General features: G+C 32.1%; 1 protein-coding gene across 2 annotated transcripts in view; it reads left to right on the top strand.

Moving 5' to 3' along the window:
• Positions 1-15,560, top strand: part of LOC149064663 (intersectin-1-like) — a 72,923-nt gene that overhangs the window by 1,864 nt on the left and 55,499 nt on the right. For both annotated transcript variants that reach the window (XM_089255386.1, XM_089255387.1), the window contains exons 2-12: positions 2,505-2,698; positions 3,529-3,592; positions 4,592-4,782; positions 5,645-5,768; positions 6,343-6,516; positions 8,092-8,258; positions 8,711-8,791; positions 12,946-13,096; positions 13,350-13,461; positions 13,641-13,790; positions 15,051-15,191. In XM_089255386.1, the coding sequence (XP_089111512.1) occupies positions 2,587-2,698; positions 3,529-3,592; positions 4,592-4,782; positions 5,645-5,768; positions 6,343-6,516; positions 8,092-8,258; positions 8,711-8,791; positions 12,946-13,096; positions 13,350-13,461; positions 13,641-13,790; positions 15,051-15,191 (1,467 nt within the window). In that variant the 5' untranslated portion in view covers positions 2,505-2,586. The remainder of the gene's footprint in view (positions 1-2,504; positions 2,699-3,528; positions 3,593-4,591; positions 4,783-5,644; positions 5,769-6,342; positions 6,517-8,091; positions 8,259-8,710; positions 8,792-12,945; positions 13,097-13,349; positions 13,462-13,640; positions 13,791-15,050; positions 15,192-15,560) is intronic.

Below are 15,560 nucleotides of genomic sequence, written 5' to 3'. Positions count from 1 at the left end.
GAAAAATCAGGTGCAACATTATATACGCACTGAGACTTAGGCATACACTCTCACACTTCCAGCACAACTCACTCGGTAGTGTAGGCATGGTAGCCCAGGTCAATAAGATACTCACCTAAAGGGTCAAAGAATGTTTAGATTGTTTTTTGTGTGATTGAAGTTTGATACCCGGTTCGTCCTTGTCAGAAAATTTCCTGACATGGGTACAACAGAAACGACATGACAGTTTATTATAAAAAAGCTCAACTCTGACAACAAAAGTTTCTTAAGGCCACGCTTGTAAACACGCAACACATCCTACAAATATGTGTTGTCAAAAACTGGTTAAAACCATCAAAACCTAAATGAATGCTTTTTAATGTTTTGAACACTATAGGTATATATTATGTTAAAAAACTTACTTCTTTTTGCATATTACAATGCTTTATTTTTAAACAATTTATTACAATAATTAAAACTAATATAATTTGTAATTTTGAATTTTTCAACATAACAGTTTAGAACATATAAAATATAATTTTATGGTTTATTTATCTAAACTACTCATTACCTGTGTTCAATTTGCTAAGCGGATATTTTAAATTTTCAAAATTTTATTCCATATAAAAATTCTAACGCAGCATCTGTTAATACACTAATTAAACTCATTTATTTTCACCTAAAAAATCTTAGCTCAGGGTGTATAAATTCACAGAGTTTTAAAAAGTATTTTCAACCAAATCAGAGCTGAGAGGATTTGATACCTAAAGCATTTGTTTTGCGCGTTTAAATACAGCTTCAATTGGAAAAAAACCATTGCATTATAAATGCTAGTAAATATACCATATCGTAGTGCAAAAGTAAGATTAACTAAGTTTCATTAAGGATAAGTAATGAGTTTCTTAAGCATCATATACAAGCTAATGTAGCCAGATTAAATGACATTTTAGCCCTACAATTTATTATTTTGATCGCAAGATATATTTCAATGTTATGCGCAATAAGAGTATCATTTCAAGTATCTCAGTGATTATCCAGATAATTTAATAATAACAGAAATCACAACATTACGTATATGATGTAATAAACTTTTCAAGTATCTCAGTGATTATCCAGATAATTTAATAATAACAGAAATCACAACATTACGTATATGATGTAATAAACTTTTTTAAACACTTATCTGTTGAAAAAAGAGTGCAGCAGATGGTTCATATCATAGTTTCCCAACCTTTTTGTCCCATCGCCGCCTCCTTCAGAAATCTTTTTGTCCCATCGCCCCCCAGTGCAATCTAACCCATAGGATCCCATGCTATACCTTTAACTTCTACCGCCCCCCTGGAATATTCCATCGCCCACATTGGGAATCACTGGTTTATATCAATGCATGCTATATAAGCTGTTGAAGAAATTTTGGAAGGTCAAGAATCATCTTGAATCAAGGAATGTCAAATCATTCCATAGTTTTTCCTTCAGTGGTTATGCTGTGTCCAAAATAATTCTGTAGAGAAAAAATATTTTACAATCATATAATTGAATATATTTCTTTGTTTAACATATAGTCACTTTTTATTACAGGCAATTAATGTGTGTATAAATGGGAATTTTTATATTTAAAAGCAGTATTTGAGGTTTTTGACGGTTTAAATTGTCAAAATCTGCCAACCCTGCACAAAAGTCATAATTGACATAACTATTAGAGCTTATAAATTTTCTCTTAAATTTTGTAACATCTGGTCATGCACTGATTAATATACAGCACCAATTTAATTTTGATAATTTAAATCAATCAATTTGGGTATCGGCTAAATTTCTTAAAACCCAAGAATCCCCCCTGTCCTGTATTATCTTGCTTTTAGGATCCGTATTTCCTGTATTTTTCTTGATGGAATATGGTCAGCATAGCTATTAACATTCGAAAAGAAATATTTAATTGAAAAATTGGAAGAAATGAACTAAAACAGTTTACAGTTTTAATCCATTAAAACTCTGTAAAATGTCATCTCTAGGGGATGAATAGAAATGGCCTCTTTAATAAATAGGGTGACCTACAGTAATAACAATTGATCATGTTGTCAGGACCTTTAAAAACTGACATCAAAAGCAAGGTTATATTACGAGCTGTGACTGTATGTTGTTTTCTTTAAATATTTCTGAATATTTTAAGTTTTTTTGATCACCTTGTGATAAATTGGGGAAGCGTCCCCGCCCAACTTTGGGGAGGCACGATTCCCTCTATGCTTATCTCTGTGTGTGCCTTTGTTTCAGTTTGATAGCAAATTAATTATTGGTTTAAATATTGTTATATGTTAATTAAGTAGCATTGTTTGTAAACACATGTTCAAAATCCTCACCAGAAATGGCTATATGAATGATTTTTTTTAAACAAGCCCTGATCTAGATGCATATTTACGAACCACTGGTTCTGGCTGTGCCACAGGCAGTTGCCTAACAAGATAGCCAACTACTTCTCATTGTGTAGTGATAGGCAGTCCACATAATATGTAGTTTCTTTTCTATTTTAGTGTAAGGAAAAGATGTTTCTAACTTCTGTGCCTGTAACTGATGTGATGTGACATTAGTCAGATCTCAAGTCACAGAAACAGTATGATGCCGACTGGAGTACCTTGCGGGGATGTTTGGAAGATACCCCCAGAACTGAAAGCAAAATATGACCAACAGTTTTATCAATTGAAACCTATGAATGGATTCATTACTGGTGAGTTTTTCATCAGGTATCTTGTTTGAAATCTTTATAATTTTCCAGAAGTATGGTAAAACGTCATTTGAATACAGTGAAACTTGATATAATGGCACTCTGCGAACCAAGAAAAAATATCATTTTAAAGGCAGCAGTTTGACATTGAAATATAAACATTTCCAAACAAGACTTGAAAAATACCATTGTAGAGGGATTTATCATTGTGTGAAGTATCGTTGTAGCAAGGTTTCACTATATATGTGTGACAAATTTACAATAAATGTGCTTAGCACTCACTCAATTACAACCACTTTCCCAAACTGTTGATGGTTGGCTGCTTCACCTGCCCAGACCATGTGGCCATCACAACTGTGGGCAACAATCGCTTGGCTACGTTTTAGCCTTATAAATGCACCCCCAAAGCAGAATGTTTTGCTTTGTTCTGCAACAAGGCATCAGCTAACTGGAGATGTTCTGAGGCGAAAATTCCTGTAATAGTATTTACCACATTTTCCCTTAAAATTTTCCTAGATTGTCTGCAGTAATACTGTTTGTACAGATTTTGACATATTCTGCTTTGGGGTAATAAAAAATTGCTGGAAAATTTAAGGTGAACAGGATTTAATGCACGTCCAGAATGTCATTATATTCACATAATGGCAGCAGCCATTCTAATGAAGTGAAGCTGTGCACAACAATGACATACTATTAGGTAGTTCATCCCGATTCAGTGAGCACTCGGTGTTCATAAGTGAATTTGTGTTAGTGATGAATGACTTGGGTAATTCAGCTCTTTCATGTAAATCAACTAAACCATTTTAGTACTGATAATTTTATATATTTCACAGGTGAACAAGCGAAAAATTTGTTTTTGCAGTCTGGATTACCTTCTCAAGTTCTTGCTCAAATATGGTGAGTCATTTGTGTTGATGCGTTTATCTTGTCTCTACAGGGTGGGGCTAAGTCCATGACACATTTAAAAAATTAACAAAAAAAAAAAAAACAACTAATTGACATAAAAAGGAGTGATTTACACAAAAATAATTATCATGATACCCTTGAGTTTTTTCTATAAATTAAAAAATATTCACTCACAGATGGTGCTGTATCATGAAGAACTTGACACAAAACATGCCACACAATGGTTCACAAGTAATTATGATTTGTAGTACATAAAACTACTATATTTCAATATAGCTGAAGCTAATTCAGAATAGGTGGAAAGGCTTATCTAATCATAATAACATTTGTAATAACAAATCATAATAAACATTTGTAATAACAAATCATAATAAACATTTGTAATAACAAATCATAATAAACATTTGTAATAACAAATCATAATAAACATTTGTAATAACAAATCATAATAAACATTTGTAATAACAAATCATAATAAACATTTGTAATAACAAATCATAATAAACATTTGTAATAACAAATCATAATAAACATTTGTAATAACAAATCATAATAAACATTTGTAATAACAAATCATAATAAACATTTGTAATAACAAATCATAATAAACATTTGTAATAACAAATCATAATAAACATTTGTAATAACAAATCATAATAAACATTAATCATGCACTATTTGTGTGGCAGTTTTTTTCCAATTTATCAAAAAAATAATAAAAATAACTCTAGGCCATAATGAGTATTTGAGTTTTTATTGATTTTTGAAATGCGTCCACAGGACTTTTTGCCACCCTGTATTTTCATGTATTTTACTAATATAACTTTTTTTTAATTAAGAGAAAATTACTTTTTAAATTAAAAATGTTTGAAACAACAGATTAATAATAGTATGTAAAACCAATTTCTCTTGTTTCACATTCTAATTATTTCTGTACTTAAGATACTTTCCATAATCCTCCATTTTGTATGATGCATTTTTCATTTGTAGGGCATTGGCAGATAGGAATGGGGATGGGAAAATGGATTTGCTAGAATTCACGATAGCTATGCACCTCATCCAAATGAAACTGAAAGGCATAGAGCTGCCGAAAGTTATTCCACCAACATTGCAAGTTGTAACAACAGCCCCGGTTCTCAATGCTGCTGCTGGTTTTAGGCCTTCTGCTCCCATTGGAGTCCGTAAGTGAAACATATTAAAATATAAAAAATATAAACAAACTATTTTTAATAATAACATGCTTAGAATATGTGTTAATGCAGGGGTTCTCAAACTTTTCCCACCCACAGCGCCTTTGTTTCCTATTCAATGCTTATTCGCGAGCTCCACTGGCTCCCCAGAACTGTTTAACAAAGAATATGTTATAAAAAGAATAACTTTTGTCAGGGTGACTGCTCTGTAGTGCCCCTGACAAAGGTTGAAGGTGCACCAGGGCGCCTTGCTCACAGTTTGAGAACTCCTGTGTTGATGTATATACCAGTACTACTACAATAATAAAATGTTTAAAAAAATCTCTAGAATGTACTTCGAAAGCTGAGCATAATTTTAAGGTTAAGTGCAAATTTTGAAAAATGTAGAAAAGGTTATTTTTGCTTATTCGTAAAATGGCTCAAAAATCATTGCGAAGCATGGTAAATAGTGTAGTCGTCCCATGGATTAAAAAAAAATTACTTCTAATTTTCATTTCTGTCATAAGGCATCCAATTTTGTATAATTTTAAATATATAGTGGAGCTCATATAACTCCCTGTTAACGGACACTTTTTGGAAAAAGCGTTAACAGGTTTCAATGTATTTATCAACTTAATGTATGTATCAGTTAATGGACATTCCCCATAAGTGAACAAATTTTTTGGCCCCATGTGTGTCCATTATTTTAGGGTTCCACTGTAGGCCTATACATGTTTTTTACTATGCATTCTTGTGATGTTCAAAATGATTTTTGTTCTCATATTAAATACATCATGGTTCACATTTACTTTTTACAATTTTTTTAAATAATACTATAATAACTAATACTAATAATTTAATTTCTGCCTTTTAGCAACTGTTCCAGCTGCAGTTCCTGCGAATATGGCTCCTCTTGCTTCAGGTTTCATAAGACCAGCTTCTCCTGTTGATTCAAAGATGCACCGCTCCAGCTCGGTTAGCAGTCAAGATTCCCCTACGTAAGTATTATTGAAACTTTTTATTAGTCATAGTAAAATAGATCCTCAGTTTTGTGGAACTATTCACATGTTAGTGTTGTGTGTTTTATATGTTCATTAACATTAATCATTAACAGCACTTATTGACATATTCAATATTATTTTGCATTTGGGCTGGAGAAATTCCAGTCACCAGGTTGCCATGGTGACTAAAAAATTGGTATTAGTGCCTAAAATTTTTGTGTGGTTGCTATATTGAAGGTTGAGAGCAGCACAAAATTTTTGGAATTTTTAGCAGCATATCTGCCGACATGAAAGAGGGTCATTATGGCCTGAAAAAGACAAAAGAAGCATTTTTTTTGGGGTAGATTTTTTTTGCGATTTGTCCAGCTCTGTTTTACATGTACTGGTTTTATGAAATTAACTTTCTCTACTTAAATTTTTACTGCTGATGTGATAAAACATAACAAGCATCATTATTTAATTTTAATTTGAGAAAAACAAGTTTGAATGAATTAATAGTGAATTGCAAATTCTTAATGAGGTGTATTATTATTATTTTCTGTTGCTATCATGCATTTTGTTCTTTTATTAGAAGTGGAATGCCTGCGCCGTTAACCGAATGGGCTGTGCCCCAGCCTTCAAAACTCAAGTTCACCCAGCTGTTCAATTCCTATGATCGGACTCGCACTGGTTTTTTGACTGGTGCTCAGGCCAAAAACATATTAATAAGCACTGGCCTCAGTCAGCCTATACTTGCTCAGATCTGGTAAGTTTCCCTCTTCTTAATCATCATGTAAACAGAGAAGTATATGACTTGTGCTCTTATAATTTCTTTTGGTTCTGGAAAAACAAGAAAATACTGACAATCTTTTATATATGCTGGCGAGTATTAATCTTTTACTACAATAGGATGGTACTTCTTAGCCCCCAGTATATGTCACACCAAGACTTCTGTAATATTTGTGTCTTATTTGTATATCTTGTTTGTACTTGCTATTATATGAAAGTGTTTGCCACCACAGAAATATTTGTTTGTATACACTGGACAGATCAAGCAATCCCTTGAGTAGAATATTGTATGTATATATATTTTCTTTTTTTTCTCCTCTCAATAAATTATTAAAATTATTTTTGATCTGTTTGAAAATAAAGTATGAAACATGATTTCAAGTTTTCCCTGATGAAATTTTTCTAAAAATTTTGATCAGTAGTCCTTTTAATTTAAATCATTGGTTATGAATAAAATGTTTCAATCAATATTTCATATTGAAAATATATTATTTCACTATAAAATGTGGGCCGTTTTTAAGTACATCTTATCATTTCGCACATGAGCATGATTGAATTCTTACAACATGTATGCGTACTGTTTATAGCTATTTATGCCATTTATCTTTGATGATTCATAGTCGAGACAAATTACATCCAAACATTTTGTCCACATCTGTGGTGCATATATTCAGTGAAAATGAAAGTGGAATCTTCTCAGTTGTCCAGATATGACACTAGGGCTTCACCAAAGACCAACTCTGGCTATATTGCAGTTTACTGCCATTAGCGAAGGCGTCATGTGTTGGTGGTTGCCTACAGCTTATTAGGGAAATATCTTGTTACCTTGTTACCTGCCTTGGTTTGTACATGGGACCTGTCGGTAACCTTCACTGTGGTAGATGAGCATCTCACCACCATGCCACTTAGGTGCTGTGAGACTGAGGCCAGGGTTTCTGTAGTATTTTTGAAGAAACAGTTGGTTCAAGTAGAACTTGCTTTTGTCTGGCTGTGGACCAATTAATGGAGGGTAATGGCTGCTTTGCTTTCAGTCAAGTGTTAAAGAAGATACAAAACCTAGCTGGATTGACTGGAATATCTAAATACCCTTCTCTATCTGTTGAAAAAAGAAAGCACAATGGAGTTGGTTAGTAAAATTACCTTTAACCTGATTGGTTTACAGCTCAACATGAACATGACGAAACCTAATCTTGAATTTTTCTCAAAAGGCACTATTTAAAAATTATTTGGCACTATTCTGGCCTTGGTCTCAATTATCTCTGGACGGGGGGAAATCGCATAAACATGTTCTATTGAGAATATCCACTACTGATGTGGAGGAAATGTTAGGTTGTAATTCACCTGGCCCAGAATCCATCTAACCTTGACACCTGCTGTGAAAGCCTACATTTTTCTATTTAGCTTTTCTTTATTTCATGTAAAGTCATACATTTTGGTGACATTTGCAGAAAATATGAAAAGATTTTTTCCATAGATTTATATTTCTTAGCTGGTATTTTCTATGCACTGATCAAAATATATTTTACACCATCATTTTCTTGTATTGTTATAGGTCTTTAGCTGATATTGATTCTGACGGAAGGTTATCCACAGAAGAATTTGTCTTAGCTATGCATCTTACGGAAACTGTCAAGGCTGGAGATTCGGTGCCGAGGGTGCTGCCACCAGAATTAATACCACCTTCTCACAGGAGAAAGAGGTCCACAAGCATAGTATCTAGTATGTTTTGATTTTTGTTTTACAAAGATTAATAAGTCCATAGGAAATCATTCTAATCTTTTCTTTAATTTAGTATAGTCTTTGAAGATAGCTTATTCTTTAATTTCACCATTCAATTTGAAGAGTTTGGGCAGTATAACAGGTATGTGTGGTGTTATGTCAAATCATGGTTGAACTATAGAAATCTGAACTATATATATATCTTCCTATATAGATTTGATTACTGGGAAATTTTAAGCTCCAAATGGGATCAACACTAAATTGGGAAAATGTGTGTGGGGGTGTATCAGGGTGTGACTTTATGTTGCCAGAATCTGATTAGAAATTAAAATTAAAGTTTCTGAACCTTATATTAAGGTTTGTGATATTGTTTCAAGCAAATGTTTTATGACTTTATATTTTTACTAAAACAAAATATTTGTGTTAAGTTTATAATTGAATTTCTTCTGCAGGTAATATGCCTCCTAGTCATACACATACTGTAGAAGCATCTCTTCTTGGAGATCTAAAAGATGACAAGCTGTTACAACAAAGTAAGTTGTGGTGGTTGTGAAATTTTAAAATATTTTTTTCAAATTTCATTCGAAGGAAAAGGGACACATTAAGGGTGCATTTCATGCACTATATCACATGCACTATAAGTGATATTTGTGCATGAAATATTTAGAAAATTAGAATTTAATTTTGTTTAATTTAGTTTAATTTCCATCTCAATGATTCTGACACTTTGAAAAAGTATTTGCTAAGTTCTCAAGCTTTTTCCTCTCATTTCTTCCCTTACCCCAATTAGTGCTTATCTGGCTTCCCAGAGCAGTTTAACCATTTTCCTGATTTGCCCATGTCAGACATGAGCATCCGCTTCTTCCTGAAATTGATTTGCCCGTGTCTAGCATGGGCATCATAATCCTTGCTCCTAGAGGGTGTTAAATTTAATGAAAAGGCTATGGCTTCATGCGATATTCACCTGCAGAAGGCGACTCTAGATGGAAGGGGGTATGGGCTGCTATTATAGCAGTATTTGGGACCCAGTAGTCCAATTTTGGTTCTGGTAATCTTTTACACTTCTGTTCTGATTTACTAGTGTTTTCTGTTTTCATAATATTTGCCCCTAGAGGGTGCTAACAAAAAGTTAAAATTTAACTAAATCTGCACAAATGCTATGGCTTCATGCAACAGTAATGTAATGATATCTAGATGCATCTTGTAATGTAATTACATAGATACATAATCTAAAAACTAGATTATTTATATTCCATGCAAAAAATTCAAATAAGAGCTTTTGAAAAAATAAAAAGTTTTATCAAAAGATACCAGATTTCACGTTTACAGGGCTTCCAGATTATTGGATTCCTATTGCCGTCCTAATGATAAAAAAATAAAAACTTTTAAAAAAATAAAGGAAAGAAAAACACGGTGTGTGTGTGAGAGAGAGTGAGAGTGTGTGTTTGCTGTTTTCCACCACTGTTTCTTTTCTATAGGAAGTTACTCCCATCCCCATTCACATGAAAAAAGCTCTTGTGACATCGCATCACCTAAATTCTAGGGACAGTATCCTGTAGGAATGATAGTCAAAGCCACCCAAATCTATGAATGTAGAGAAACATAATGGCCCATTTACCTTGGATTTTTTAAATATGTGCTTAATCTTAAGGCAGCTGGTGATAATTCCATAGATATATATTCTGGCCATATTTCATAGTGAAAATTGTGTAAAATCAGGCTCCATAGTCTTATGCTGGAAAATATAGGACATCACCAGTGGCTGTCAAAATTCCTAATTTGTTGGTAAGTTTTCAAATGAAAGGGGAATTGGGAGCTTCTATAAATCTGTTAATTAAAATGATTTCATGAAAAAAATCATGCAACATAATGATAAATTAATAACATAAATGTCCAGTAAATATCAAATTCGAGGAAGCATCTTTGAAAAAAAATGGATATTGTTGTATAATAGTCGGACAGCGAATGATAATGGAAAATATGAGTAATATATGGCCACCTTATGCATTAATTCTTATCCTCTTATTGTGGTCATAAAAAAATTTGTCATGCAAAAGTGGCAGGTCTGAATTTGATGAAAGGAATTTTTGTTACTAGGTGATCTGAAAAGGGGAAGAGGGAAAATGATGAATGAGAAATAACAGATGTTCGAAATGTTAATTTTTTAATGAAAAAAATGTTCACAAGGACAAGAATTTAACTCATGACTTCTTCTTTGCTGTATTTACCATCAATATTATTAGAATTGCGCCCAAAAATGACTATTAACAAAATTGAAAAAAAAATTTAATGGTGCACATAATGTAGGTAATTTTTGGTACCTGAAAGTGTCCTTCCTCCTTTGCTGTTACATAAAGAAATGTGATTCACAGAAACGAGTATGCTCCATGCAAAGTTCATTTTTGGTTGTCGCTGTAAAGGAAATTGCTGATGCACCGTCAGCATCATAAATCAAGACATTGTCAACACACTGTTGAAGAATCCATGATGTGTGTAATACCAACCTCTGCCAATCATTTCATTCCCAGTTCGATTGAAGCTGATCACAGTTTGTTAAAGTTGAATGAATAGCATGGGTTTTTTTTCTTTGCTGTGAAAAATTTATTGAAAAATTCTTGTCTTACACTGCCGAAATCATGTGTGATTCTTGTTACTGTGGGCAATTCTATTTGTTATGTTGTGGGTAGTTATGTTTGAATAGAAGGAAAATTTTGAGAAATTATTGAAGTTAGAAAAAAAATGGTGCACATAAAGAATGGAAGATGAAGAGGGTCCTGGGCGGACCATATATATTAAGAGCCATATCGTGATTTTACTCTGCTTCAGTGTGCAGCAAACCTTGCCGTTTAGCACCTTGGCAATTTTTTGATCAAAATTTTTTGCTAATTTGCATCACATAGCTTCATAGACAAGGGGAAGCATATTGGAGTACGATGCCAAGGTTGGATAACAAAAGGGGGGGGGGGGAAATGGTATCAGGGTTGTAGTGATTTAAATCAACTGATTTGAAAAAAATCACTGATTTAAATCAATTTATTTCAGGTATGAAAAAGTATCAGTTTTGATGAAATAAAATTATTTATATGCAGCTTTAAAAAGTGATTCAATTGTTTATTAAATTATTATTATTTTTTGTCAGAGAACAAGCTTTTTTTTTTTTTCACGAATACAAACATGTAATACACAAATTCAGACATGTGTTACACAAATTCAGACATGTGTTACACGAATACAAGTATGTAGTACACAAATCTAGAAATGTATTACACAAATACAAATATATAATACAAAAAAAAAAAAAAAAATGGATGCACACATATTACAAACACTTTTTTGCCTCAAGGGACTGAAAAGTCCTTCCAGCAGGCCTAAAGGAATAAGCTATAGAATATTTTTTCTTTCTCTTGCAACAGCATTATTATATCTATTAGATATGTGTTCACAAATGTATTTTCGCTTATCTATATATTTCTGAATAATGTTCACAATTAAGTTGTTTTTCGTGAAGCTCAATATAATACAACCATCGTACACCACTTCTCTTATTTATTATTATACTCTTTTGCTCTTTCAATACTTTCATCTAAATGGTTTCAGTAATTATATTTAATTATAGTTTAATTATATTTTTAAATATTCTTTATGGTATTATAATATATATTAATATATATATATATTAAGTATCAGAGTTGTACCGATTTGGCTGGTAAATGGTTACCCAAGATTTGCAATGATGAAATTATGGGATGTAAAGCTGATTTAGAAAATCAGACAGTTTGCATAGCAATCGATGAATGGACGAATATCCATAATGAACCAATTGTGTGAGTAAGTGTTATCAAACAGTGTGGTAAAGCCATCCATGTTGATACTATTGACACATCTGGCACATTATTTACAAATTTGGTTTTTTGTTCAGTGAAATCAACAGAAGAAAACTTCAAAAATGTAAAATATCAAGTTTTGTAACAGACAATAACGGCAAATATGATTTCTTCCATAAAGACTCTGGATGAAAAGCTTGGCTTTTTGGGACTTACATATGGACGCAGTGCCCACATTTTAGTCAAAGATTTGGTTAAAACTGATGTAACAAAGCATGTTGCACAGATAGTATATTTAAATATTTTTGCAATCATTTCTCGAAAGCATGATATCATACAGAAGGTGGAAGTGCATTGATACTTGCTGTAGATTCACGATGAATACTTATTGTCATTCTCTTGAGTTTTATGTTAAAATTGGTCAGTTGTTACCAAAGTTTGTGAAGACCACATAGCTCAGATAGATAGTGTAATAAATGGACAAGCAAAATCCTAAATTTTGGTTTAAAAAGAAATGTCAAAGACACATGATATGTGATTTTGAAATTCATAGTCAAACTTGTAGGATGACTGTTATTGTGGTTGTCAGAAGAAAAGTTTCTAAAGTGTGACATTTAAACAAGTTAAAACCAACTGTTCTCTAAGGTCCTTTAGAAACAAAAATTAAAAAAAAAAATCCTTTGAATAAAAAGTTTAATATTTTTAAAAAAGAAAATGCACTTTAATTATACTGTATTTTGTATTCTGTTTGAGGTTTTTTTTGTTAAATATTGAGATGTGTACTCTTCAATTGGACTGAAATTGTGCTATATGAAAGGAGGAAAAATTTCTTCTGAATCTCATACCATTTTAATCATTTTTAGCAACATTTGAAGACAAGCGGAGAGAGAATTTTGAAAAAGGTCAAGCTGAACTTGAAAGAAGAAGACTTGCTCTTCTAGAAAGCCAAAGGAAAGAACAAGAAGAACGAGAAAGAAAAGAAAGAGAAGAAATGGAGAGGCGAGAAAGGATAAGGTAAAATAGAAAACTGATTGAAATTTCTTAGCTAATGGCTATGCCCGGGGCTTTGTCTGTATGTCTTGAAAGGCAATTTTTTCCTTTGAAGAAAAAAAATCATAACTCTGAGGTATTGTAATCGAATAAAATTAACAATTAAAACATTTATTTATCAAATGCTGATTGTTATTTTCTCGACATTTTTCTATTTTCATTCAGAATGTTCGTTTTATAACTTCTGTTGAAAGGCAGTTATTTCCATACATTACAGGCAAGAGCAAGAAAGGAGGAGGCAGTTGGAGTTAGAAAAACAACTTGCAAAACAACGAGAGCTAGAGCAGGAGAAAGAAGAACAAAGACGTAAAGCTCTCGAACAGAGAGAGGTAATAGAAAATTCTTTATATAAATGTATAACACAAGTATTAACTTCATATGAGGCATAAAATTTGGATTGATTTCATCAAATGGTTGATATCAGACAACTTTTAAAACTTCATTTTGATGTACGTTTTTTTTTTCTTATTTTGTTTTCAATCATAATCTCTATTGATCATTTCTCTAGGCTGCAAGGCGAGAAATGGAAAGGCAGCGACAGTTGGAATGGGAGAAACAGAGGCAGCAGGAGTTGTTAACTCAGAGACAAAAAGAACAGGAAGCTGTTTGTCATATGAAAAACAGAAGCAAAAACCTCACGTACGAGCTCGAGCAACTAGTAAGTGACAAGCTTTTTAAAATTTATTTTTCAATAATGTAACTTTAACACCAGATCAAATTTTTGACACTCTTATAGAGTGAATAGTTAAATCTTGATTTATATGAGAAAAAATTTCACCTACCCTCTATCCCCTTAAGTCTGAAATGCAGTTCCTGAAAAAGTTCAATATGTATACTGTTATTTCCTGTGTAAAATCTGTTGGTTATACATTAAAAAAACATCTAAACTTCTTGGCATCCAGCAGTTTATAATTAACATTATCTACAGCGTTTTTAGAGATTTTGAGATTAAAAAAAAATATACATATTTTTATAAATGATGCACGATTTTTTTTATTTAGAACATATGAAATTTGGTGTGAATAAAAGAATTTGAAAAACCTTTATTCAACAGCTTATTCTATTTCTTAAGTTTTCATTATTATAGGTTAAAGTAATTGCCAGAAGTTTGCAATTGTTGATTAACCCTTTCAGTACTGATGGTACTTTAAAGTACCACTGACTTTTTAACTCTCTTAATCCTGCAGTGCTCGCAAGGCATACTGTTCCATTAAAATAACAAGGTGTGTGGCATCTCTGCGACACCACGCGAGTACTGCAAGGTTAGTATCCCTTGCATACATTGTTGGGTGTTGCCATTTTGAAGTATAAAGGTTGTATAACTGTTTTACGATTACTAGATGACAGCACAAGTGTAGGCTAGTTTTTAAAATATGCTAATTATTAAAATTCAGTATTGTAAAAGTATTTACTGAATTACACTTTTGTGTCATGCAGTATAACACCACTTTTAGCAAATGCTCCCTACCAAATGTATAAAACAAATTATGATAAAGTAAATATTCATTATTATGTATTATTTAACAAATTTGAATTAGTATTTTTGTATTGTAAGTGTATAGTGCAAACAAAACTTTCAAGTATTAGGTTAATTAAATCAATGTGTACTAAATAATCTTTTGAAAAAAAATTAGTTTTTTTGTTTTTAGGCCTTAATCAGAACTAAAATGACCTATCAAAATTTTTTCATGATAATTATTTCTTTTTTTCATACTGTGGTACTGAAAGGGTTAAACAGAATTTTTGTTTTAATGCAGTCTTGAATATCTGTTGATATAAAACTGACTAAATCTCTGATACTCTGCTACAAAATTTAGTTGTAGGATGCCTATGTATGATTGTTTCGATAAAAATCTTGTTAATTTTGTGACAGCTTTTAATTTGTCATAAATCCTTTTCTCCCCTTTTTAATTCACAGTCAAGCAAAATCATTGAGCTGAATGAAAGAATAATAGAAACACGAAAAGGAGTCACAGACATGAAGTCATCTATAGATAGTATGAGATCTGAAAGGGATTCAAAACTGAATGATATGAATGAAGTCAAGGGAAAAATCAAGGTATTAGACAATTAGACAGTGTTCTTGATTAAGTTTTACTTTTTGATGTACACAGAAACCTAGATATAAAGGTACCTTGCAGGTGTAAAGAAAAAATATTGTAGAGAGATTACTTTATATCCAGACGTAAAATTACCATCATACACCACAGAATTTATGCTGTTCTTGGTATTTCTTCTAAGTTGGCACTGTTAGTGCCAAAAAGTTGACTTGTATTTGCAGCAAAAAATTACAATTAATCAGTTAATTGATAGAATTCAAGTAATAGTTTTGCCCCATAAAGACATTTACTGCACAAAAATAGCTTTACAGCAATGTAATTGACAATTTTAGAGGGTACGTTGCTCAAAATAGTGATGTCATTAGACA

This window comes from Pholcus phalangioides, unplaced genomic scaffold (assembly GCF_987345545.1).
Source record: "Pholcus phalangioides strain wild (caught in Gottingen) unplaced genomic scaffold, Ppha-v1.0 ptg000042l_1, whole genome shotgun sequence".
NCBI classification, from domain to species: domain Eukaryota; kingdom Metazoa; phylum Arthropoda; class Arachnida; order Araneae; family Pholcidae; genus Pholcus; species Pholcus phalangioides.
Note: the sequence above shows the minus strand (reverse complement) of the source record. Positions and strands in the feature narration are given on the sequence as shown.